General features: G+C 38.7%; 1 protein-coding gene across 1 annotated transcript in view; it reads left to right on the top strand.

Annotated features, from left to right (window-relative positions):
• The window catches only part of LOC138723105 (neuronal growth regulator 1-like), a 290,616-nt gene extending 265,907 nt beyond the window's left edge, over positions 1 to 24,709 (top strand). The window contains exon 7 of the mRNA XM_069861992.1: positions 22,056 to 24,709. Coding sequence (XP_069718093.1) covers positions 22,056 to 22,180 — 125 coding nt within the window. The 3' untranslated portion in view covers positions 22,181 to 24,709. The remainder of the gene's footprint in view (positions 1 to 22,055) is intronic.
• The last annotated feature ends 3,073 nt before the right edge of the window (positions 24,710 to 27,782 follow it).

The raw sequence follows: 27,782 nt of genomic DNA, 5'->3' as shown, positions 1-27,782 counted from the left end.
TCTTTTCTTGTCTTTTCACTGTCTGAATTTCTCACCGAATGGAAATTTCAGTTTCTTGCCAGCTGCATCTAGAGTATCTATGCAACATGGACATTTCAAAACAGTTGCCAGCAATATCTCCAGCTAGGGATGAAAGTCGACATCCAGAGAAAATAAAGGATCAGCCATTTCCTTATTCTGAACCTAATAGTTAATGCATTTCTTTGCATCTTTATCCTTCCTTACTAAATACCAGTCATAAGGCTCAGTCTACAAAACTGGTTTATAATTTCGTTTTGGTCTTTCTTTAAACGTCCTAGATGAGCTGTTAAGCATGCCATCAGATGATGCAAGAGAGACTCTATGATATGCTTGTCTTCCAATAATCTCTTTTGTGTTAAAGAAAATAAAACAAAAATTCTTAGGTAAAACAAGATAGTTGTGATAGACATCTTTCAAAGAGTGAGGTCATAAAAGATTTACTCAGTAGTTCTGAACAATTAAACAAATATTATTTTATCATAACCTGCCACTGCTCCCAGGAGCAGTGCTGTCTTGGTTTTATTCTTCTGTTGTGCAGGACTATACAGTTATTGAAGATGGACCTTCCTCAGAATAAGAAATAGTTTTGAAGGCACAAACACACAAATGAGGGCAGTGGAGCAGTCCCTGAACATTCAAGGTGGCTTAAATGGACTCTGACTATGAACAAACAGAGTTTGTTCACTTGTGGATTTGAGAGTGATGAATAAAACAAAGATGGTTTGCTCAGAGCTGGACTAGAGTTCAGAGTCTAGGCCATATACGTTATATTATACACTCAAGCCATTTGAACAGTGTCCTGCTACACCGTGACCTTTGCGTTTGTCCAGGCCCAGATGCAAATGAGAATCTGTGACCCGACTACCAACATTTAAAAATAAATAATCTCTTATCAAGGATACACGACAATCCTTAATATGAGCATGCCAGTTCCAGAAGTTTGTCTTTCTGAGCAGCAAGTCATCCTCTGAGCATGAACATCACACCTGTATAGATGGAAGGAAGCACGTTAAGAGCTCAGGCCCAATTTACCTTATGCTACTCTGTTAATCCAGTAAGGCTTACAAGGATAATTTACTTTGTAGTTGTTCCTATGCTTTGGCACCTATTCCTGTGCATGATTTTCATTAAGTACCAATTTTAACTGAGCCTCTGAATTGTACGGTACCACAAAAAAATTTGGAGCCATCTGGTTAAAGTTTTAAAGTTATTTTTTCATTAAGATGAAAGTTTTGCACAATATTTTACTGTTTTTTCAGCTGCTGAGTCAGACATTTGCATAAGAAAAAGCTGTTGGCATTAGGCAGTAGAAGACTAATCCAATCGATGAGTGGCAGCCTGCTCCCTCCCACCTACCCACCTCCATATTGTACCACATTGTGATTGGCAACACTGAGTGATGCTGGGATATTCAGTCATGCCTTTCATTCCAAACACCAAGACAAAATGATTGACCTTGACATCTTTCGTACATCCTTCTCATTTTTGAGCTACATGACTCAGCTTGCATTCCTTTCTCAATCATATTCCACAATGGCAGGGATGCATCTATTTGACTTTAGAAAAAAAACTGATAGAACTTATCCTTCTTAATGTCTCTGATTGAAACTGAAGTGATTGCCTACTATTCACCCTCCTTATTCAACAAGCACAGTATATAAAACTACACTGAATGAGTTTTCTGCTAAACTGAGGCAATTTGGAGAAAAACTCAGGTTTGAAAGCTCAAGAGCATGTTCACTTGAATGAACAGGGTATGGATTTTCATAATAGGAAAACAGCGAGTAATTTGAATAGTCTGCAGTAAATTGTCAAAGCACAGCACTCTGGTTATAAAGACATTTCAGGAATAAGAAATGACTGTGATGTTTTTTCTAAGGTTTCCATATCTGCAGTCTCCTATGTCGTCCCTCTGCCCCAAAATTTAGGGTTTATTGTACATGAAGTGTTTCATTTTAAGCAAAGAAGGAGCTGTGTTTTAAAAACAGCTAGAAATCCTCAGCCCGTTAAATGCAGTTTATCCCTATCCAGGTCTCAGTCAGTTATTCATAAATTTCCTTTTGTGGAAACTTGAAGGATTGCAGTAGTTAAGGGATTATACAGTACACACTGGGAAAAAAACTAATTGCTTTTGGACCAAAACGTATCTTTTCTCCCATACCTCTCAAAGACCATCAGAAGTGGTTTTAAAGGCATCCAAGTCCATCTTTGTCTTCCCAAAAGCATAGGTCTTTAGACAGGCATTGACGTAGGGTATGCACTCAAAACAAAGCACCTTTCATTCCCAGAGAGGTGAGAAAAAGGGAAAGGTGAAAAGCTTTCATCACTGACTGCCAAACTTTACCTACTACCCAGAAAGGAATATCTATCATTTTCCCTTCTGTTGCTACTTTTCTTAAGAATATGACATCCATAACTACTTTGAAACTTGCTAACATTCATGCCAAGTGCCACATACTGTTTTCTGTCTCATCTTTCTAAATCTAGATTTTGAGCCAAAATCAATGGCAGAAAGAAATTGCCCACTGCCTGGCTTGGAAATGTCTGACAGTCTGCATGTGCTGCTTTCTCGTCAACAGAGGGGCATACACACAATGTTGAGTTAATCTGATGGCAGCTCACAAATATAGTGCTGCACTAGGAAGAGCTGAGCCACAGCTCACCTGCAAAGTGATCGCTGAATATATAAAAGCACCTCTTTTGGTGCTTTTAGTTTTCTATTTCAAAGTGCATTTTAATGGTGAGTGTAGCATATTTCTAATGAAGAAACCAAATTCCTGACTTCACAAGGGTGATGAGAATATGGATGGAAAATAACAAAGAGATGAAACTTTTTGCAGCTGCCTTCGCCACCGAACCACTCAGCAATTGGTGGCAGGGTCAGCACCAATTGCAGTCAAGTGGCCCTTTGCAGTATGAGCTCGCATAGCAGAGTGCAGTGCTTGAGTTTGTTTCCTCAACAGTTTCTCTAAACTCCTACCACGTATTGCTTAGAAAATACAATTATGGAAGCGAACTCATTTTTCACCAGTGCTTTTCCTTGCAGCCACGTTGTGTCTCCACCCATCAGCATCAGGGATTCTCCACGGGTAAGGGATGGGAAAGGCAGGATGACACTAAGCATCTGCACAGAAGAAGAAAGTGTTCAAAAGGTGCATCTAGTGGGAGACAGTCTTGAGGATAATGCACCTCATGCACTCATCCCTTACCACTGATCAGCACTAATTGGGAAGGGCCCTCCCACAGAGAAACCAATACTTTCATATTTTTATTTTTGCTGTCTCCACCAAAATATTATACTAATTGATATAGATTTTCAAAGCCATAAGTCTTAACAGGAGTTTCTTGCCTAAAACTCCCAGTCAGCTTTGAAAATTCTCAACTGCTGTTTGTTGGGGTTTTTTCTCTTCTGCAAAATAATATATGCAAAGCTGAGCCATAATGTCTCCAAAATCCTCTGTATTAAGCTGAAAAGTGAATGGGGAAGGATGATCCATGAAAAGCCTTCTGATACAAAATCCTGCACCAAACGTAAAAGCTGCAGAGGAGAAGCAGCGTCAGCCAGGGAGGCTCAGGGGCTCAGCAAAGGCTCCACCACCAATCTTGCAGTTTGGTAAGCCCAAGCAGAAGATCAATCCAAAGCCACTTCCAGAAGCAAGGGCTTTCACAGAATCACAAAATCACTAGGTTGGAAAAGACCCACAGGAGCATCAAGTCCAACCATTCCTATCAATCACTAAACCATGTCCCTCAGCACTCCATCCACCCATCCCTTAAATACTTCCAGGGATGGTGACTCAACCACCTCCCTGAGCAGCCTGTTCCAGTGTCCAATGACCCTTTCCACGAAAGGGGAACGTTTCATTTCATCAGCCCTTGCACACTCAGGAGGTAGTCACAGAAACAAAGAAGAACAAACAAGGAGCCCTCTGCCTTGAAGGATTAAACCTTATTACAGGGACAGGAAGATGTATATGAAACTCATGTCCTTGTATCAGTGCTGTATAGCATGCACATGCAGAAGACCTATTTAAATTCATTGAAACAAAGACTCCATAACAAGTTACACAGAAAGGAGGCTTAGAGCTATACAGTCATGAAAACCAATTAAAATAAACCATCATTTCTAGTCAGTCAATGGATTTACACAGCTTATAAGCTTCTCTTTACTTTCTCCTGAAATCAACTTCTTGCAAGTAAAGATAACTGTAGGCACAGAAAAGATTCTTGGGTAGCTGACTAAGAATAGCTACAGGTGTCACCTGACATGAAATAGGAAAAAGTGAGTTGTTGGAAGGAAAAAATCTGTTTCACTGAGCTGTTGGGGAAAGGATTTGTTGTACTCAGAAAGTTAGGTGTATGTTAATGATGAAAGGAAGAAATTGTGTTTTTATAATTTGCATGATGGACTTGTTCGTAGGAAGCACATTCCGTTTCATGGAGTCTCACATACTGCGCAATAGCCAGATTATCTTAATGGGGGGTGAAATGACAGAGAAGATGGATGTCTTCCCCTTGAGTCATTCTCTGATAAAGACACATTGCTTAGCTACAAGATGACAAACTATATGTTCAAAGTGACAAATCATTTAATTAAAATTTACAAGCAGTTAAATACTGTTTGACCCAAATGGAAGCAGTTATCATTAATCAATTTTGGAGGAGGAACTCAACTTTTCAGCAAATTGATAGCTCACAGCTACAGTACCTGGGCAGTTTCTGCATTTCTTACACTTGGAGAGCCCTTTTGCTGGCTGCTGTAGAGTCTAGTTCAAAAAAAGATCTCAATCAAGTTGAAAAGTAGTAACAATTTTACTTAGGCACTGTTTGAATGCTCAAGTTTCATGAATAGTTAATGTCACGTCAAGTGTTCAAGAAAAACGGTCTTGTATCTTCAGAGCAAATAGCTCAGATTTTGATGAGTTATGTTTCTCATTGCATATACGGGCCAGTGGAAATTGCAATCATCTTTCATGAAAAGGCTCAGCAGTTTTTATTACAGGAAAGTAAGGGTGGCCATTGCATTTACTAACTAATGTAGTAACTGTAAAATTGCCAGGGTAACACGCTTTTTTATTTATGCTACTGAGCACATAATGTGCTGGTAGTTTCATAAAAATATATATTAGAGGATTTTTCACATGCCTGCTAGCTGTAGATCTCTTTTATGTATATGACTTATCCAGTGCCCTTCTATTTAAGACGTATCCCATTAGAGAGTACAAGATTAAGCAGTATTGACAGACAAGACAAACTCAAAAGATAATGCTGGTCTAGTCAGTTATAATGCAAGCTGTCACCATGCTTAAACTCTTCTGGCATGAGTAAACAGTTCAACTTTATTATTTATTTCATTCATCACATTATTATAGCAAAAGCACTATTGATAATTAATTGATTGGCTATTAGCCAGGTTCAGCAGTAGAATTCTACAGATTCCTTCTTTTTAATATACCTACAAAATCAGTGTATAGACTATGCAAAAATATGACCAAGAGAAACCCCAAAGGAATGTTTAAGAAAATCAACAGAACAGCTGAATAACAAAAAACATCATTAGAAATCATTTGACAACCACTTCACAGGAAGATTTGTTTAAAGGTTGTCAGTTCCTCCAGCAAGAAAGTTCCTTTCTCATATCGTGTCATGAAAAAAAAGGCAAGAAATCATGTACTAACCTGTTTAACTCAATATCCTTTGTCAAGATCAGAAGAGTTATGTTGAAACTGTCCAGAAACTGTGAAGTTCAATGTAAAAAATTACCATTCACAATGCTATATGACATTGCCTCAGTGTAGCAGAACCAACAAAATCTTCATGATATATGAGAACTATCAAAGGTTGCTACTGAATACATAGATTTAATATGCTGCTTAATTCAAGAGCTTATTTACAATGTCACACTTCATTTTGAGGAAAAAGTTTCTGACAACCAATCATTTAAAATAGAGAAAGAATGTTTTACAAAAGGTCAGAAGTACAAATATTTTACATATTAACTACTAATAAATTCATTTCCTGTAAAAGTTAGAAGGATTAGAAAATGCCTTCAGAGCTATTTACAATATTTCAGGACAAGACCCATCCTCTAATTACCAATGTAAGTTGTAAATACTTGTCAAGTATGCAGATGAGCCAAAAATTCTATCAAATTAAAGTAATTAGCTCCGAAGTAAAATTTTTCTGTCACATTAAAATGCTTTTCCTTTTCTCATATGTGACACTTACAAATGAGGGCAACATTGTCAGAGAAGCAGTTATTGTAGGCTGCCAAAATTATGTTCATAAGTATCTGAAAGCACACACTCTGCATATTACTTTCAAAACAATCCACGTTTCTTAGCAATTGACTTTATAACTCTATAGTTTCTCTACAGTATCATGGTTCTGAACTGGGCAGATTATAAAATCTGAACCCTTGCAGGCAACTCAGAAGTTATACACTTTGTATGGAAATCTGAGCGTTGTTATCTTTCATGGAGAGCTGTGGTTCTTGGCATTGCTTGGTTCCTCTTCACAAAAGAACTTTTCTAGAGTGCATGGTTTGAGATACGGATGAGAACTGGATCTCTCAAGTTATATACTACAATACAGGCCTGGGGGAATGAGATTGAGACCCAGTATTTTCCTCAGTGCTTTCCTAGTCTTCTTCTCAATGTCCTCTTAACGGAAGCTGTGTTTATCATTTCTAGTGGAAGATCATAATCCATTCTCCTCTAATTAATTTTGGGCTTTCATGCAGAACACAGTGTCAGCCTGTTCTAGACCTGATGTCATTACCCTCTGTGTATTATTTTAAACTTAATTTTAAGGAAAACAACAGATAATTGGTTTTGTTGATTGCAATTGCTACAGATGATAACAGAATGTGGGCTAGATGTGTACTGTAGATATGCAGGTAAGTGGGTACAAACTGGTTTTGTGGTTTGCTTTACCGTGACTGAGCCAAGAGCACACCAGAGTGGAGCACACATGTGGGAGGGAAGGGTTTTATGGAGTGAGAGATATTCTGGTAAGACCTGTAGCTGAAAACTGTAGTATGTCTCTCATGACATACAAACTTGTTGTACTTGATCACATTAGCAAGCACTTATGTCTGCTAAGTACTTCTCCAAAATAAGTAAGAATTTTTTACTTTTGAATAATGACACATATGTATGTTACAGCATTTTAGTACATTTTTTCCAATCTAAAATAGTCTATAAAAAATTGAAAGTTTCAAATAGAAACTTTCAACAACAACAAAAAATAGCATACTATGTGCTTTAGAAATAGCATGCATATCATACTGCAGCTAAACAAGCTCATCTTTCTAGAAGCAAAGCTTGGAAGATGAATGTGACATCCGTATTTAATCACTGTAGTATATATCCAGGGCCAGATAATCACACACATCATGTAAGTCTACAGTATGCGGGACGTGCAATTGCCTCATATGCTAAGATTTCATGTAAATAAATGCAACAGGAATTAGTTTTAGTATCAATTAGCTACATATATTTAGAAAACTGATCTAAAAGTGATTTTATGTTTCATTCTCAACAGATAAGCATCTTTTCAACTTTCTACAAATTTTTGGGTTTTCCATTCATAAACAAAGAAAAATGGTTTTCTCATCAAATTTGGGGCAAGAAGGACAGTTTGGGAATTGGACATTTGTACAACTTAAACTACATAATGATTAAGAATAACCCCAACTCACTACCTATTCAGAACTTGTGCCTGAGTCCATGTATACCTCAGAACTGGGATACCTTTACTGAGCTTTTGGGAAATATGATGAATCATAGAACAGCCCAGGTTGGAAAGGACATCAAAATACCACCTGGTCTGACATTTCATGGGAAGCTGGACTAGGGGAACTTGCCAGTCCTCTTTGCATTAACAGCATAACATCCATAGAAATACAACACAAAGTGTTCTTGCATCCAGCCACTCAGAATCCAGTGTACAGTGATGCAGAACCTTCCTACAGACGTGTGATTAGTACATACTAAATAAGAGGTCTTTATCTTTTACCATATCCTTTCCTATCAGAGCTAGAATATGTTAATCTGGGCTTTGAGCAGCATTCTTAAATGTGGGGACAAACATAATCTGCATTTCCTAGCTGTGCTGACTACACTGGAGTTATTAAATTGTTTTGCTGCTGATAGATAATAGGATGTTGTATATTGTGGTATCCAGGTTACACAACTGCATATGAAGTTGTTGCCTTTCTTTTATAAAGCATTGGTAATTCTGAGATCCAGTGAAAAAAAAAATAATTTGTCATGTCCAATTCTCAGTTCAAGGAATTAATGCTTTTGCCAGTAAATTTAGTAGGCTTCAGATGTCCATAGAAATATCTTGATAGTGAAACTCAGATTATTTTCTTTAGGCTGTTTCTTTTTTTTTTCGGGCAATGACCAGGAGGCTACGCCCCCAGTAAGCATCACCAGAAAGAAGAGGTTAGTTAGACAGAATGGCCCATCTATTTAAGCAAAAAGAAGCAAGACTATGTTATTTATTGCATTATAACTCATTATCTATCAGCCAGGTGACACAGATGCTATTTTTTTATTTCAGTACTATGCAGTTGTGTTCCAGCCTACTCAGCACAGTCTTAATGGAAACATCTGCAAATAGGCTCATGTTTGGGGTTTTGGGCAGGGGGGATGTGTTTGGAGTTTCATTTTGGTTTTTGCCTAGAGGTGCTTACAGACGGATTGCGTTTCTGAAACCAACCTTGTAGTTTTGTCTGCATAACTAAGCAGGGGGTATGGCAATATGACAATCTCCCTTGAATTATTTTAAAATTTTGAGTTGGAATTGTCACCGTTTCATGGACTTTTTTTATTACATAAGCCTTATTTTGTTAATGAAAACCTATTGTATTTCTAGATCATTAATACATTGTAGTAGATCATATAACTCTGACCATCAAGCTATGCTACATTCGGATTTATTCAGCCTTTCTCTTATATGCTCCAAAGAGGTAGAATGGATATGATTCCAGAAAGAACTCTTTGCTTGGCCTTTGTGCTAAGTAATAACTTTTATTTGAAGGTAAAGCTATTTGAGTCACTGAAGGTAACCTTACCAAAGAGATTACTGTTGCAATAAAACAAGAAATGGTATTCAAAAAAATCTTTAGTACATATAAAGGAGAGGAAAGCTTGGCAAACTCAAAGAAAACGGAATTCAGGTTTTATTTCAAGCTGTAAAAACTACAGTGCCCTTTAACTTATTAATAGCTCTAATACAGAAACATTAATGATAATTATAGCCCTTCAAGGTCTGATCTCACAGAGAAATGGGTAAGAACTGCAAGTTTATGTAAGGTGTTTGAATATGTTGTTGTTCCTTTTATGCAAAGAGAGGGAAGAGAAAGACGAAGGAGTCTAGAAGACAGTGCTTAGTCTAACAATGTGAAGCCACGCACGAGTGGTGCCTGTGGAAACAGGGCAGTGAGATCCAGGAGGAGACAGAGCTTATCCAAAGATAAATTTATCCTGGGAATAAGAAAATTCCTGCCCATTCAGAAGTGCAACTGTAGAGAAACCTTGCACTGATTGCTCCCAGTGGAAGACAAGTAACTGCTTTTAAGATAGATCTTAAAATATTTATGAAGAAAATCACAAGACACGGTTCAACAGCAGAGCAGGACTTTATAAGCCAAGAGGTATATGCTAATTATAGGTTCCACAGCTGCATTCATTTTTCTACGAGAATTAAAGATCTGTTTAAAGTTTTCTGCACAGTTTGCACACAACAGGCATCTCCTTAAGCCATCGGAAAGAAGTGAGAGACAGTTTCTAGGAGAGGGAAATGGAGCTGAAGCCTGTGCTGTGGACTGGGGAGTTGCCTCCAAGGCTGCAGGCTGGTGTAGTTGATCTCTGTCTCTGAAATGAGCCACTGTTCTTTTCCTCCTGTGGAACGTGCTGTATCTCCATTTCCAGAAAGAAATTAAGTGTTTCAGTCACTGCTAATTATGATGCATTCATGGATTATTGTTTTTTTTAAAGCTCAAAGAGAACATCTAGAAAAAACTCTTCCCACAGGTGAAGAAAGTAGTCACTAGTGTTATTTCTGACAGATATGTTTTACATATTAGCTGCTCTTAAAACTCTGTAATGATGCAGATGCCTCATCCTTCCTGTGCAAATCCACTGCTAAGTGTTGCATTCATAGCTATTTTGGGTCCTACCTGCTGCAGGTCAGACTTGTTGATCTTGTTCTACCTGCTACAGACACAAGCAGATCCTTCCCTTACTCTCTCCAGAGACAATCCTTATCGGCATCTCAGTTGTTATTGTAAGTCACTCTCCTTCTTGGGTTTTGAATTGCCCTGCTGTTGCAAGCCTTTCTCCTCAGTGAGATATTTTCCTTATTGTTCTCTGGGCTCTGTCTAGTTGGTTTGTGCATCTCCCAGAGTCACCCATTCATGCTAACACAGCTCTCCTGTGCTGAGGAGAGTAGCAGCTGTACTTCATGGGCTACAGTCCTATTTACACACCCCAGAAACTTATTTGACCTTTCATAACAAGATAACATGGATGATCCACTGTAATAACAGATGCTTTCCTGAGGAATTGTCACAGAATCAATTCTTGTTCTTCCAGTACACATGCAGCTGACTGTTTTTGTTAGAAAACAGAATTGTTTTGGTCTTATCAAATTGAATTATTTTTTTCAAAATATTGATCTAAGTTTATTTTCAATTTTTATCTGCCCTCTGAAGTGCATGCAGCTGCTTCTCCTCATAGCACATTCAACTTTGAGGTTCTTACATTACAATCCCAGCTCAGGTCACCCTGGGACAGTTGCAATATTGCTGGTCAGTGTTGGCAGATGTGGGAGACATGGTTTGGGACTGTCAGTGACAGGGTGCACACTGCTCTTTGCTCTGAACAGTTATGTTCAGGCTCAGGTTGCCTTGACAAAGAGTGAGGTGTCTGATCAGTACTCTGCTTTATTCTCCAGACAAGGCATTTGGCTGATATCTGCTGTCTCCTTTACTAGCTAAAGGCAGAGATCAGTTGATGATCCCGTTAAGCACAGGGTTCATCCCAGGACTGGGTCTGGCATCTCCTCCATCTGTTAGAAGTTGTCCCAGACCTCAGAGGCTGATACACATCTGTAGTTCTGAAAGATTTTTTATTTGTACCAATACAACTGCACTTCTCATCTGTACAAAGACATTTGAGAGAACTTGAGTACCAAGGATGATCTATAAAGACAAATTTTATTCTATTACTTCACAGTAATTTTCCTCAGAAATACTTCTTGGGATTATAAAATATTCCTTGTAGTAGAAACCAGGTATGTCAAGGTTGTGCTATTTTATCCTGTTAAACACTAAGGCAGTCTGTGTTCATGCCTGCTTCATTTATCTTATTAATGTATTAGCAGGATTCTTTTCCCTTGCAATATTTAATGGAAGGGTGGGGGTTTTATTTCATATGATCAAGTTTATATATGTCTAAATGAAATTCCATTAAAGATACGCTCTACAACAATGCATAAGGGTTTAAAATTTGTTTTTATTTTTGCAGCTGCAACAAAAGCATGTCTGCACTATCTGAAAGATTAGAATGAGCCTGCTTTGTCTGAGCTCCACTATTTTTCTGAGTTTATGATACCCAGAGACATTTGCTTGAAGAAATAACTTGATAGACAGCAGAATGTTAGGAATCTATTATTTACACCGATTATCTACAAAACAGGCTTTTGTGTTAGGGATGCTATTGTTAAGAGTTTCTCCAAATCACCACTGCCCATTTTTCATGTTACCAGAATCCATTGTAGATACAGAAATATGGAGTAATAAAAACGGTGCATGCCTGGCTCCCACTGAAAAGCCTACACTTATAAACACTACCAGGTAGGAACCACAGCATGACCATATAATTAGAGTGAACAATAACTACAGGGATTTTTAGGTACCACTGTGTGATAATTGCTTGTAAATGGGGAATTTTCTATTGGCAACTGCATGCTAAAATTTAAAATGCAAGTTTGGAAACAAAACACACCTAGGTAATAAAGTTTTAACAACACCATTTTGCTGTGAAAACAGTAGCAATATAAAGTAATCATATTCAAACATATTCAAATGCAGTAGTTTGGGTTGTAGCCTGTTTTTTTAAAAATTTGAGGGTGTACACATACTGAACAGAAAATGTTGATAGCTTCCGTAGGTCCCTTACTATCACATCACTAATGATTAGGTGCTGAACTCTTCCCAAAAACTGACATTGACACTGGAGACCACACTGATTCCTCTGGCACATGTAGTAAGTAAAAGTAAAATCAAGGTTTTTGAATTGTCAGGATCTTGTGCCTAAGTATAAGATACCCCATTAGCCTCCCTTCTTGGAGAAGGCTTTTCCTAATATTTTAAATACTCTTCAACAATAGCATCCATTTAATTTGAATTAAAAGGTTCTCTTACCCTCTCTCAATTAAGGTACTACAACTTTGCCAATCTATCTGTAACTACATATATAATCAAATGATTCTGTTTTTTTTAAATTATCAATTAGCTGAAAAATTTCACCATTTATAAGTCTGACAAAATAGAGATAGTTTTTTTCTCTAAACAGCACCTTTTTTAACATTAAATGTTTTGCTGTGAACAACCACAATCAGATTTAAACCTGCATTTCTATTGAGAAGAGTCAACGATAATTTGGAAAATAAAACATCAGATTTTGGAATTTGACAGAAAGGACGAATGAGTTTTAGAGAAAAAAAAATCTAAAATTTTAGGGTTCCATTTGTTAGCACAGCTTTTGAAAGTGGGTTGTTCATAGGAGAGAGTCTGCTGAGAGGCAGTTGACCCAGGCAGGGCTTGAGGCAGACAGTGAAACTGGAGAAAAATAACTCCATTTAACAACCCCTTCAGTAACTGCTACCACCCCTGGAGCGTGGCTGCTCCCTGCTGCTGCCACCAAAGCTCATCCCAGCCCAGGCCTGTATTTCCAAATGCAACTCTGTGAAAAGGATGGCTGTTTTTAACTCCTCTTCAGCCCGAGCATGGGATGCTCTCGTTAGAAAAGAGAGCAATTCTGTTTGCAAGATAATACATTGCTGGTGAGTCAAACTATAGTGGTTAGAGAGGTGCTTCTGTGAGTCAAACTATGATGGTTAGAGAGGTGCTTCTGTATTCATACTATAGATATTGAGATGCTTGCACTAAGTACTTTTTAGAAGCTGCTGACTTTGGAGATGCTTTGTTCCAGAGAGTTATTTGAGAACAGAAATTAAGACACTTAAAAACATTTTTCCACGTAGTTGACGACCTCTGTCAGTTATGGTCTTGCTTCATCTATAAGCTTAATGAAATGCAGCTGTTAAGTGTTCACAAAGTAGATCTAGTTTGAACAACTGCAAAATGTGTCTGGCATGCCCCATCACATTAATAAGCAAGCAAAAATCATCTTGCCTAAAATGTACATTACTGTGCATATTTTTAGCTTGTTTTAAATCAGTACTTTGCTGTTTACAATATTTAGCATGAGTTACTTTTGAGTGTGGAACAGGGTGGAAAGGGAAGGGCAACTCTGACTACTGTGGAGGGCAGGGAGGGAAGTCTGTCTCTTCTGCTTCCTCCTTGGATATCTGTTTCTGCAGCCAGGGAACCCAAATTCCCAGGAAAAGTTCCCCACAATTAGGAAATTACAATGAATTACAATGGTATGTGACTGAGCTAGTTGTCACATTTTGATTGCTTGACTTTTTTAGTCCTGTTAATATCATATTTTATATTTTAACTCAGTCAAAATCAGTGTAAAGAACAGTTTCAAATTTTGTATAGAGCTTATCATAACTGGTGTCTTTATGGCTGAAACTAGAAATGCTTCTTTCTTCTTTTCTGTGCATATATAGATACACACACAAAACAGAAAGAGGCAATATGCACTTTAAAGCATTGCTTGTGGCATATTTATCTCAAATATTTAAGAATAAGCTTTAATATTTTAGTGCAACAAATAGCTGGGGTTTGCCTCTGCAGTTAAAGGAATGATATTTTATTCTCCGTATTCTTATTTTAAGACTCAAAAAATGCTACCTTATTAATTTCAATTCAAAATTAAAACCAAATCAGCATAAGCTATTCATTATACAGTTTATGCACCTCACAGCAGCTTTGTGTGAGTGCCAATGCATAGGACCTGATAATACACCTCTCTTATCAATTCCAACAGTGTATTGCAGAGTGACTCATCTTCCGAATCTTCCTGCCAACACTCTCATTTCAGAGAACGACAAAGCCCTTCTTTTAAGAGCCTAGCAGTTTTGGACTATGTCCTCCACAGCTCTGTCTTAGAATAAGCTAAAGTTGCATAAATCCATTCAGGCAGTGTCAGCTCATGGACAACTTTTGCAATATTTCCTGTCTCCTTTCTCAGGGATTTCCAGATATATTTGTCTCTGAGTAGTGCTGAGTGACTCCTGGCTAGAAAAATATACAAAAGCAAAATTCTTTCCAAAAGAAGCATATAAGCATTTTGCATTTCAAATGTGTTCTGGGGACATTGATCCGGGCAGAGCTGCAAGTTTTTCCCTCATTAAAAGGAATTTGAGTGATTCCTACCAGTAACAGAGGAACATCAGAATGAAGAGGAATTTCTGTGCCTCCATGTCTAGCTCGCATCTACTACAGGCATGGTCCAAATGCATTTCAACATTACTTAAATTATCAGCATTTTCCAGGTTATGATCACGTCAAATCTCTGTTTAATCAAAGTCTCCATCTGGCACAGACTTCAAAAAGGCCTCCTCATACAGATTTATCTATTTAACTTTGCTAGTGAATTTTCTATCACTGTAAATTTCCTGTCTCGGGCACTTAGCCTTGAGGATGATTGCATTTGCATAAGACTAAACAAATTGGTGCCTTCGCTGATTTATTTTTAAACAAGATTTTTAAGGTTTTGTTCTCTCAAGGTTAAGCTTTCTACAATTCTGCCCAGCATCTGAGGCACAGAGTGAGGTTTCTCTTCTTGACAAACTTTCCTTTGGTCAAAACACTTGTAAGCCTGTTCTAGCACTCTCCAAGAAGATTACGTCTCCTATCACAAGCCATTGCTTTCTAATTCAGTCTTTTATAGACCGTCGACCTGCTCCTCCAAAGCCATAAATCCTCAACTAACTTTAAGTGTAATAATATTTAGAGATGTTATCTGTAGAACTCAGCTGAGCCTTCAGAGTCCCATTATCTTACAATCTTTTATTTTAAAAAACATTTTTGACAGCCCACTCTTTGTCATCTTTTTCTGACTTTTTGCTTTGACCTTGAGTTAGTTTATTCCATCCCTCTCCATATATTTTAAATGCACAAAACCCTATTTATTAAGGCTTTTCTATAATAAATCATTAACCTGAATATAGTTAGATGAAATGCTCATTAACATCTCTCTGCATAATCCATTTAACAGCATTAGTCTTGCTTATTCAGACAACCTAAAGAGGTCCGTGCTTTTGTCTACAAGGCATCGGCATTAAAGCTTATAATTATTTCTGGTTAATGCAGTCCTTGGTGTTAGGAAATGTTGGTTTGCATGTTTCAGCATAGTACTTTTCCTAATCTCTTGCATTAATTAGAGATAGTGATATAATACTACTTTGTTCCTTTCTATTCACCACCAGGAGAGATGTATGAATATAATCCTATCTGTGCTAAGAGTGTGCTTAAATATTTTCAAAACTGCTAACTGTTATAAAACATTAGGATTATGTAGAATAATCACTAAAATTGAATAAAGGAGAGCTTAATTAGACCACATGGACTTCAGAGGCATGCACACAGGGACCTTGGCTGGTGGTCATACTCCTTTAGCTGGACTGTGACACCATGCAAATGACTCCCAGGAAAGATGTTAGATGTGGTCTCGTCCAGCATGAGAGATAGACCTGTTTTTATCAATAATTAATAACACAGGGATTTACAAAGCAAAGGGGGAAAGGGGAGCAGAAACTTTCTCCACATGTCTCTGCTGCAACAAGAGCAATGACTCACACAGATCTACTGATAATTTTGATGCATTAAGGGAGATTAGATGAGCCTGATAATGCTTATGAGGACACAGCACAAAATGTGCACACAAAATTTGTTTCTGTATGTCAGTATTGAGGGCTACTCTCAGTGAGCAGGTGATGACTGAGTACAAGGCTCCTTGCAGAGCTCCATGAGGGAAGAACTATCTTTTTGGAGGTGGCATGCTCAGGGACCTGCCAAACCCCACCGAGGCTCTTCACAGCTCTTCAGCGATGCTGCTGTATGCGCAGCTTAGCTCAGAAAACTGCCCCTGCCCTACTGGACTGGGCATCACAGAAAAAGTGTCTCTCAGAAATTTTAGGACCGTTTCCTCCACTCATACATGGATGGCAACCAATGCATTGAGTGAAACATGATAACACCCAAACGTCGCTATGGGACCATCAGCATCCAGTTACCCTGCTCCCAGGCGCAGGGTTTCATTTCTCCATTAGCTATAAACTGAATTATCATCTCTCAATGAATGAAGCTGATATATTTTGAAGTTATTGCATCTTCTAAATCCTAGGTCATTTTATCTTTCAAACATCAGACTTTTCATCAAGCTCATTCTAGTCCTCTTCTAGATGGAAATTCACTTTTTTTTAAGGGACAACTATCATCACTCTGAACTGAATTTTCACCGCCGGGTCAGCACGAGGGGAGCCAAACAATATGAGCTTGATTTCTAGTTCAGATAGTTACTGAGACTTTGTTCTGGAACAGAAACTTTAGCCAAATAATTCTCTGTGGGCCAACTACTGTTCTCCTTCCCATCTCTGCATACCAATACTTCACGCACTGGAAAATCAGTTATAAACAAAGTGTTCCTTTATAATGGTGGTGATAGGTATTATGGAAATACTCAGCATAGCTGCAGATGTAATCACAGAGTCAAATAATTCATGCAATAATTAAGACTGCAAGTGTGCCTGTATGCGTCCTTTTAAACTAAAGTTTTTAGAGACACAGAGAACCACCAAAGAAACCTGTGAATATTACCCAGTCTGAGTACAAAATAACATTGCCTAGAATTACACATCAATGATAATGAAAGCAAGGACTGCTTAGTATTATAAAAATAATTATTCATTCTAGATGAATGACTAAGGAGACCACAATAAGAAGCTTTAAATTTTAGAAGTAAGTTTCTTTACTTTTTAAAGTTTTTAGAACAACACAAAAGATCTACAGAATTTTATGAATATTAGGGAACAAAAATATCTTTTGTCAGCAGAGCAATCAGGTAGCCACAGGAAAAGTTAATCAAAATATTGAGGTGAAAAAAAAAGGACTGGAGAAGGCTATTAATTTTTAAGGATTTTTAAGGGCCAAGCACAACATTTAAACTGTATGCTAACTAATGCAATCACTTTGCCACTTACAATGAGAGAGGAACATCTGCTTATAATTTCACTTTGGAGACTAGAAATATTTGGAGATTTCCAGAAGTCAAATTAAAGCTAAGAGGCATAAAGATCTGGCAAAACTTTCCCAATTATTTAGTCACTGTCCATCATACCTGAGAGAACCAGGTGTTCCCCAGAAAAATGATCAGGAAATACCCTGCCCATTTCTGCCAGCCAAGCCGCTCAAAGGGTGCTCTAATTCAGGCTGATAATTACAACAGAGATTATTAAAGGAAAACACAAGAACAATCAGGCATTTTCCACTGTTAGGTGAATTAGAGTGTTGAAGAAATGCACCACAGTGCTCAGACTGGACTGCAGGTCCTGTGCAGGCATATGTCAAATGTTCTCCAGCTAACAATTCCAATTTGAAATAAAATAGTGTGGTATTCTAAATCTGCAGTATCCAATTCTTAAAAAGCCTTTTGAAGCCAATTCCTGATCAGTTTGCCCGTTGACACACAGTAGATTTTGGGGACATTTCCACAATGACACAAATTTCTTTGTTCAGGAAGACTCTTGGGGCCATGTGGATACAAAAATGAATAGCATCATAGAATCATAGAAAAACCAGGCTGGAAGAGACCCACCGGATCATCGAGTCCAACCATTCCTATCAAACACTAAACCATGCCCCTTAGCACCTTGTCCACCTGTGCCTTAAACACCTCCAGGGAAGGTGAATCAACCACCTCCCTGGGCAGCCCGTTCCAGTGCCCAATGACCCTTTCTGTGAAAATTTTTTTCCTAATGTCCAGCTTAAATCTCCATGCACTCTCGACACCTCAGCTCTGAATGACAAAAACTAGAATTTCACAACTCAGTATGCTCAAACATAGGTCATAACTAAATTTCCTGATTCATGTTTATATTGGCTTTCTACAGCAAATGCCACAGCAGATCCCACTAAGTGAAATGATATCATAGAATCATAGAATGGTTTGGGTTGGAAGGGACCTTAAAGATGATCTAATTCCAACCTCCTGCCATGGGTAGGGACGCCTCCCACTAGATCAGGCTGCTCAAGGTCCCATCCAACATGACCTTGAACACCTCCAGGGATGGGGCAGCCACAGCTTCCCTGGGCAACCTGTGCCAGTGCTTCACCACCCTCATTGTGAAGAATTTCTTCCTGATGTCTAATTTAAATCTTCCCCTCTCCTATATAAAGGCATTCCCCCTTGTCCTATCACTACAGCTCTTGTAAAAAGTCCCTCCCCAGCTTTCTTGTAGGCCTCCTTCAGGTACTGGAAGGTCTCCCTGGAGTCTTCTTTTGTCCAGGCTGAAAAACCCCAACTGTCTCAGCCTGTCCTCATAGCAGACATGCTCCAGCCCTCTGATCACCTTTGCAGCCCTCCTCTGGACCTATTCCAACAGTTCCATATCCTTCTAATATTGGGGATAATATCCAGCAGGTACTAATCAGCAGACCCAAATGACAGCAGGCTCACACAAGTTTGCCCTCTTTAAGGGAATCTGATTAAATGGAATAGGTATTGAAGGGGATAGAGAATTTTAAATTTTGGTTCAAGCTCTTTCAGAGCATCAGTCCCAGTGAACCTGGAAGCCATGCAGCACAACTGGGTTTCATTCTTTATTGTAATGCCAAAGACAGGTTTAAAGAAACTCAGAGATCTTATTAAATTTCTTTTAAAACTGAAACCTTGTTTGTTAGACCCAGCCATAGCATCAACAGCCCAGCTCCTCAGGGAGGTGAGGTGTGGGACATAGTGGGATTGAATAGGGTCAATACATGGCCAAGGAATCAGCAAAACCTGCCCCTGCACTTGTTTGGCATCCTGCAACTCCTTGTACTACAGGAACTCAGCCCTTGGAGAAGTTTACTCAAACCCAGCATAGTCCAGTGGCTTGAACTGCTCCAGATTTACTTCTCTTTCAGGTTTCTTTCACATCAAATTCTTCTGGTAAAACAGCTTTGGGAACCATAATTCTTCTTTATTATCTACCCAAGTCTATGTATTTTTTCCCCCATTAATTCAGTTAGTACCTTTGTGCTGAAACAATCCAGATATGATTTAATAAGCTTTAGAAAGATAGTATTGGTTCATATGCAGGAAATCAGATTTACATAATTTTCCATTCGCTGTTATAGCCACTGTGTCTCAAATTATCTTTACATTGGGGAAACTCTTTTAATACGATAAAATTAAAAACCACCTATGCTATGCTTCAGCTTGCTAGCCTTACTTTTGTAATAAATTAAATGTTGATTTGTCATGCTGACTTACCACAGAAAGTTCCTTTTGAATGAAAAGAGAGCACTCTGTCCTGCAGATAGTCATGGTTGTAAGTCACTAAATTAAGCTTCAAAATCAAGCTTTGACTTTTAATTTTTTTTATTACCTGAACCTTTCTGCATGGGAGGAAAGGTGAATGATTTTTTGTTTCATTACATACTCTGTGCCTAATGAAATGTCATATGTTGAAAATGGACCCAGGAGCAGATAACACAGACATCTTTATTGAAAGGAAAGGGATGTTTATGTTTCAGTGTTCGGACTGAACAAGACTTGAAATTTTGAAAGCTCTGTCCTGCAGAAGCAAACAAAATTTGGTGAAAACCACGGCTTTACTTTATTTTCTTGGATGATTGCTGTAGTCTCTCCTTTTCCTCCAGACAAGCTGTGATTTTAGCGAAATCTCTTCCATTGCCTTATTATCATTGTGCATCTTGGGAGGGCTTTCCATGCAAGCCTGGGTATCAATCCCACTGAGGGAGATCCTGCTCTCGTCACTGGAATCCATACTGCTTGCACTGTGCAAACCTCCTGGACATCCCAGCAGCACAGCTTGTGTCTGCCACCAGGGATGCTTTGTTTCTCCTTCTCTTCTCTGCCCAGAAAGGAAGTACGTGAGGATTTGGTAAAATTTGCTTATTCCAAAGCTCCGCATGTGCTGTACCCCGGTGCCAGAGGTGGACTTAGCATTGGTGAGGGACAGCAGTGCTGCCAGACACAGCTCACTTCTGGGCAAGAGGGTCAGACAAGCTTTGAATTGCCCCAGGAAAATTACCTTCTGCACCACTGGTACCTATTCTGTGTAGCTGTCTCCCATGTACCTGCATAGTAGAGCTGTTGGCTGAGGTCTCCTCTTCAGATCATCTCTTGGTGTTCTCAATCCAGATAACCCGGTGCTCTGAGGATGCCTCAGAGCAGAAGTGTAACAAGGCAAAGGGAGTGGTCCTGCAGAAAAGGCAGAATCTTCCATGTGGTAACCAAACCCCACCAGCCTGGGGCTCCTGTATGATCGCTCCTCCTCATTTACACACATCTGCTGTGTTCGTGAAAATAATCAGTTTAGTGGTTTCTCCATTTTTCAGGGCAGCCTTTAGGCTGAACACCCTCAGCTTACTCAAGATGAGTTGTCAGGAATGAGCTTGGAAATCTCTATTCACTTCCTGCCTTTCCAACACCTCTGCCCTCTGCAAGGAAAAGGCTGTGAGCACCAGGACATGGACACAAAGCTGGCTCAGTCTTGCTTGGCATCCACCACCTATGATCCTGGCAGAACATAGGCAGAACATTCCACCCATGTTTCTGGCAGATATCGGGTCAGTTCAGTCAGATTCGGCAACGTGTATCTAAATAAAGTGCCATTGACATAAGCAATGCCTTCTTGTAGAAATGGCACTTGACACAGACGTTGTGTTGTACAATAATCTACAGTATATTCTTATAGTTTGGAAAACAAAACCTTTGACACTAATGTCCAACCAAAAAGCACATGTTGCTTCATATGACTATAAGAGGTTAGGGTTTCATGCATCATACAAAAGGAAAATTTTGGGAGAAATTCAGTACAGAAATCTACCAGCCAAAGCAAGTCTACAATGGTTATTTAGCAGCCACACATCCCAATAGCATCATCCTGATAACTTTGGCTCGGTGCAGGGTGAGGTGACAGGTCCTTTTCCTTCCTCCTGCCTGTGTATTTACAAGACCAAAATTGCCAGTTTCTGCCCAGGTCCACTTCTGTGCCACAGTCAGGATAGCCAGCAGACAACCCGCTCACGACTGGTGAAATGATTGTCTCTCCTCACTTGTTTCTTGACACTGCTTTCTTACATTTTATCTTATTTTTTTACTTACTATAATATTTACTAAGGAATTTGAGAAAGGCTTTATTTAAGTGAGTAAATACAATTTTTTCAGAGAGACTGGAAACAAATACCCTCTTCAGCTAAGCAAAATTGTCAAATTTTGGCCTCTAAAGTCAGACAGAAAATGAGTTGATTTCAAACAGATCTAAATATATTCACTTCTCATTGATTTCAGTAGAGACCTTAATGCTCAGTAACTTAAAAACAGATAAATTATTCAGATGTTTAAATACGAAGCACTCATCTGGTGTTAAGTACTCACATTCTTAAATGCTTGCCTTAATAATGATCTATCCTCTTTAAAACAAAAAATAATATCCACTGAGCAGTGCAGTGGAAACACTTGGCTACTTTTGTTCTCTGGTTTTCAGATGAACACTTACGCTACCCTAAAAGTTCTCTTAGAAAATTAACGAAAATGAAGAATTCTGAAGTCTTGGAGAGGAATCTTTCACTTAACTCCTTTTTCTTCTCTTTGCAGCTCCCAGTACATCCCCATTTGGGATCACCGGTGACGCTGAAGTCCTCTTCTCCTGCTGGTACCTTGTGTTGACACTGTCCTCCCTCACCAGCATATTCTACCTGAAGAACATCATTCTGCACTAAGTGTAAAGACCCATAAAAGGCTTTTAAGGATTCTCTGAAAGTGCTGATGACTGGATCCAATCTGGTAGAGTTTGTTAAAAGCAGCGTGGGATATAATCAGCAGTGCTTACATGGGGATGATCGCCTTCTGTAGAATTGCTCATTATGTAAATACTTTAATTCTACTCCTTTTTTTGATTAGCTGCATTACGTTGTGAAGCAGTACACATTGTCCTTTTTTAAGACGTGAAAGCTCTGAAATTACTTTTAGAGGATATTAATTGTGATTTCATGTTTGTAATCTACAAGTTTTCAAAAGCATTCAGTCATGGTCTGCTGAGTTGCAGACCGTAGTTTACAGAAAAAAAATATTGCAGTAAAATGTGCTTCTTTAAGGCTGCAATACAAATATTCAGTTCCCTTCCTAAATAGCATTCTATCCACATTACGCAGATTTTTTTTTTATATAAAAAATCAAATAATATTGCCTTCAAAATATTTCTTCAAAATATTACACATATCTAGATTTTCTTCTAGCATGATATTCAGGTTTCAAGAATGAGCCTTGTATTATAACTGCATTGTGCAGTACTGCTTTCTGTTTTCTCTCCTTTTTCCTGCAAATTCAGCATGGGTGTGCCTTCATAAAACACTACTTTCCTCTTCCTCTCCAACAAATCCGGAATGTGTTTTGGGAAATGCTAAAGCATCCTTTTGAGCATAAGAAATCTCTAGTTAAGGACAAAGGTGCTATAGGCTAAGAGTAAAACCTCCTCTCCCACTCGCAGGGGTTCATCAAGCTGCTTCAGACTTAATGTTTTTAGGCAATCAGTTAAGGACAGTACCAACTCCTTTTCATGTTTTCCATCAACCACCACTAACCAGAAGTAAACTTCTGTAGAAACTATTTTTCCATTACAAACTGGAACACAAACTATTTTGAGAGATCCTTTGAAAGTAGGAAATTTTCCCTTAGTCGTTCTATATCAACATTCCTAACTGGCCATAAATGGGAGAAGCTGCACTGTTCCTTTTGTATTACTGGTAAAAACTATGTGAATTGGTATTTTTCTTGCACTTAATTTTGTACTGGTTTGGCTAATTTAGCAATGATAAAGGATGCTTTTAAATATTAGATATCTGAAAATACATGAAGTATCAAGCAGAATTTTATATATATACATATATATATAAAATACATATATATATTAAAACAAGATTGCTCCTATAACTGTACTGAAGTGCATGTTGCCATCCATGATAGAATCATCTTTACAGGCAGGACTTCATTACCGATGTACTAAGACTGTACAAGTATCTTACCACAGCAACTAAGATTTCCTAGTACTGCAGTCTATCAAAATAACACTCTTTTCACTCAGTGAAGGATCGAGTCTCAAAATAGCATTTAATGCTACTAACTTTTTTTTGTTTAAATAGCTCTGAACAGTATTAATGCAAAATATTGCTCACAGTTTACAGCTGAATTGAAGAATGCCATCTGTGTAAATTGCTGGGCCATGACTGTGGCCAACCACAATCTTGATTACAAGATCCCTTGGTGACCCTAGAGGTCTTGACTTGCTTACAAAACAACTATTGATGACAGGAAAAATAAAACCAGTATTGAATTTATTATTCCCTTGTTTTATGAACTCCTATAGGCAACACAGTTATTATAGTACAACATCCTTCTCTCCTGACAATAGGTTTTCATAGCTAGCAATACCAGGTGAGCACTGTGCATACCCAGCAGATCCAAATTCAGTTCAGATACCCCCATATTTGAAAAGGCAGACGTTGAATTTCACTAGTCTCTATATATGCTATCCAATGCTAACATTTAGACAGAATATGCAGTGAATCTGCTGTAGTTAGGGTATAAACAGAAATATGTTGACTCCAAAATATGGCAATGAAATGTCCTGGGTCACTCTGCATATGTTCACTGACAGATCGTACTATTACTGTTGTATTACTCACAGCTGTGTGCTGAGCAGTTACTATTTTCAGAAATGTGGCATTTTTTAAAACGTTTGATAACATGATAATACTCACTCTTTAAGGAAATAGCATAAACCAAATTCAATTTATACTATACGTAGTCCTGATATTCTGATCTCTCTTGTATTGCAGCTTTAAAGTGTTGTATGTTAGAATCCATTTGCTAGAAACAGTGGTGCTGCAGAAAGTATTATGTCAGTACAGTTTTATGATGAAAGAAAAAAGGATCTGCATAGCCCAATTCATGTTTCATCTCACATAAAATTGAGAGATGTTTCTATGCTGTAGCTGGATGAAATTATGTATTTCAATGATATATTTTGTTTCAGTGATTCCTGATATCTGGAACCTGATATTTCCAGCAACAGAATAGAATTAACAGCAGCTTTATTAAATAATAAATATATATAAAATTAAGTATTGACTGTTTGCATTTGTATGAGGTAGAGCCACTGGATAACAGAGACAAGATACTCAGTCCCATCTCTGAGTTTTCACTTAATTTTGGAAATGCAAAATTATTGTCAAGTCCAAAATGGAAAGAAATACCCACAAACATTCCTAAGTGCCAATGGCATTTCCTTAGATGAAACAGATTTTTAATATCAGTCAGACCTGCGTGTTCAGCAGTGGAGACGTGTCTTATGTGTGTGCAAAGCGCAGCGCGCTGGGACTGTGCACACGCTGCGTGCCCATGGGGTTGGTAGGGTTGGTCTCCTGCAGGCTGCTGTTGAGGCTCTCCCTGCTCAGCCCTCCAGTCCCACAGAGAGATGCAGCCATGCTTAACTTTATGCCCCGATTAACTCAACAGACATAGTACATATAGTCAAATGACCTCAATTTTTGCAGGACTGGAGCTGTAGGCGGTGTTGATCAAATAAATAAACTTGGTTCTTGGTGAATCTGTTCCATGCGGTAAACTGGTAATTGCACAGATTGGGACTTATTGGGACTTTCTTCCAAACTAGACGGTGCAGACTGCTGTGAATTGAACACATTTAAAAAACCTACCTGCCCTGTGATTTGTGGGGTGTACTTGCTTCAGGCAACTGTTTGAGGGTCTGTTATATGCTTCTGCAAAGGATTAACCCATACTGTTCATATCTGTCCAGCAAATATTATTATATTTATTCCCACCTTTTAAACATGAAAAATAAATGGCTTAGCTACAAGCAGTATAACTGAATATTTATATCAAGATTGTTGTCCACATTGGAAATCCCAAAATCTGTAACACTGTAAGTTCCTACTTGTGCAGTAACTCAGGTCTGCAATTCCCATTGCACTGGTGACATACACTGAGGCAACGATGCTCTAATTATACAGCTGCCGATCATGATCTTATACTAATACTGAATTAAAGGATGTCTCACAACTTCTTGAACAAATGTAGTTTCTTGAGGGTTTGTAACTTGGCAGGAAATATATCCTTCATAGCTAGACAGCTTTTTTTAGACTTTTCAATATATGTATTTTTTTTAGAAACTATGCTGTTTTTAAGATACAGGAGTGTTAAAAAATATCACCAGTGCAAGCTGCCTTTTTGCACATTTTCAAGGCTAGCATTCTAGCAAACAATGGTAAATGCTACCCTTACCAAAATCTCCACTTAGTCCACAGAACTGTGTTATAAAGAATGTCTATACCAAAATACATATTTACATGGATAAACAAATTGCCTTAAAGACTAAATATGCATTTACTTTGAAGATTGGACTAGACACTTGCCCAGTCTGGAGGTAAATAATCCATATTTCATAGCCTGCCATGGAAGGTTTTATTCTTTGAAGAAAAAAAGTAAAAGAAAATGAAAAAAAGTTTCTTTTTAAAATATCTTAAATAATTTTATAATTCTGGCATAAGCCGACATATGTGAGGGAGTTTAGGAAAAGGATAAATTTGAGCCTGACACTTTAGCACTTGTAATACGTCGCCTTGCCATCAGGGTTTGCCAAGGGGCTGGCAGCACCTTGGTGTGGCCAAAGGCTCATCACCTCCCCTTCCACGTCCTGATGGAACTTCCAGCTGCCTCGGGTGGCCCCGAGCCAGGGCAGAGTGCAGTGCGGGGTGCTCCTTCCTCCCGCAGTGCTCCAGGAGGGGCCACGCACTCACCCTCCTCCAGCCATGCTGCAGCTTGCAACATAAAATTCTTTAAAACAAGGGGAAAAAAAGTGCAAAACAAAACTTAAAAAAACAGGAATTACAATTCTCCATTCAGCCTTAATATTGAGAGTACATAAAGAAATACTGACATGGGAGGGAGGAATTTACTTTCAATTTGGCCAACTTTAAGCACCACCATTACACAGACAGGGATGTTGCAAACAGGCTCAGTCTGGGCTGGCTCTGGTTTTTGGTCTTGTTTTATGTTTCTCTGCTGAGCAATGAAAGCAAGAGAGGGAGTTTATTCTGTGATAGCATAACTGAAAACAGCCATGTCAAGGCAACAGCACAAGGGTCTCAGGATTGTTTGGAAGGGATTCTCGATAAATCCTGCTCCGCAAATTTTATGAGTGAGGGCAGGGAGTTTTGTCCAGGGCAACTGCAGCACTGAGCACATACCTGTTTGTTCCTGTCATTTTCAGCCTCATTCCTGAAGAGCTCAAAGGTTCCTTTTCATCAGAAAATTCCTGGTTTAAAAAATGCAGAGATCAGCATATTTGCCACCTCCCATAAACTCAGGCTTCAGTCATTCATATTTTAGCACATATTAAGCTTTCCCATCCCTTGGTAGAATGTAAATCTGTGCCCTAGCATAGGCTGCGGGGCTAAATTCCCATCTTGCTCGGGCTGCTTCATTCTTGCCTTTAAGGGAGCTGTGACAAGGCCATCAGGTCTCCACACAGGAGAGCTCCACACCAGGAGAGCTGCTGCATGATGGTCATCAGCTGTGGTGCATCACCTATGTGCTGATGTCTCTGTAATTCCTGGCTGCCAGAACTATCCCTGAGGGTTTGTTTTAATTTATGCCACCCGCCATTCTGGTGACTGGAGAAATGCAGGAAAGACCTTTTCCTCTGCTCTCACTTCATACTTGATTCTCCCATACAATGAGCTTTGAACTCACTTGCAAGGAGCAATGAAAAATCGCACAGCTGAAAATCATTTTAGTTGCAGTGCTTCTCATTGCCTCAGCCCCCGGGGCAGCTGGACAGCAGGTAAAACCTTAGCCCCCATCAGCAGAATAAATTACATTTGTGCAGTGAGCTAGAATTTAAAGCTGAGGGAAAGGAGGAGGCAGTGAAGTACCGGTCTGGTCACTACAGTCACAGAGCTTTCCCCACTTATCTTCCAAATAGAATAGTGCTTATTATTTCTCCACTACATTTTTTTATACTGCCAGATAAAAAAATGCCTGTAATGATAATATATATTATATTTGGTATCTAGAGGGTGAACTATGTTCTCTCCTGATGCACATCCATCCTTCTCTTTATTATTTTTCAGCCAGAACCAAAACACAATTCGCACAATACACAATGCGATTTATGTGCAATAATATCAGCTTTTCCACTTATAAAGACCATTATAGTCATAAGTACATAGCTCCCATTAACCTCAATGACAGCAACTTAAATGGTAACCACAAGTAAGAATAAACCTTAAAGATGTGACTGAG

Source organism: Phaenicophaeus curvirostris, chromosome 8, assembly GCF_032191515.1.
Source record: "Phaenicophaeus curvirostris isolate KB17595 chromosome 8, BPBGC_Pcur_1.0, whole genome shotgun sequence".
NCBI classification, from domain to species: domain Eukaryota; kingdom Metazoa; phylum Chordata; class Aves; order Cuculiformes; family Cuculidae; genus Phaenicophaeus; species Phaenicophaeus curvirostris.
This window is presented reverse-complemented; position numbering and strand designations above follow the sequence as displayed.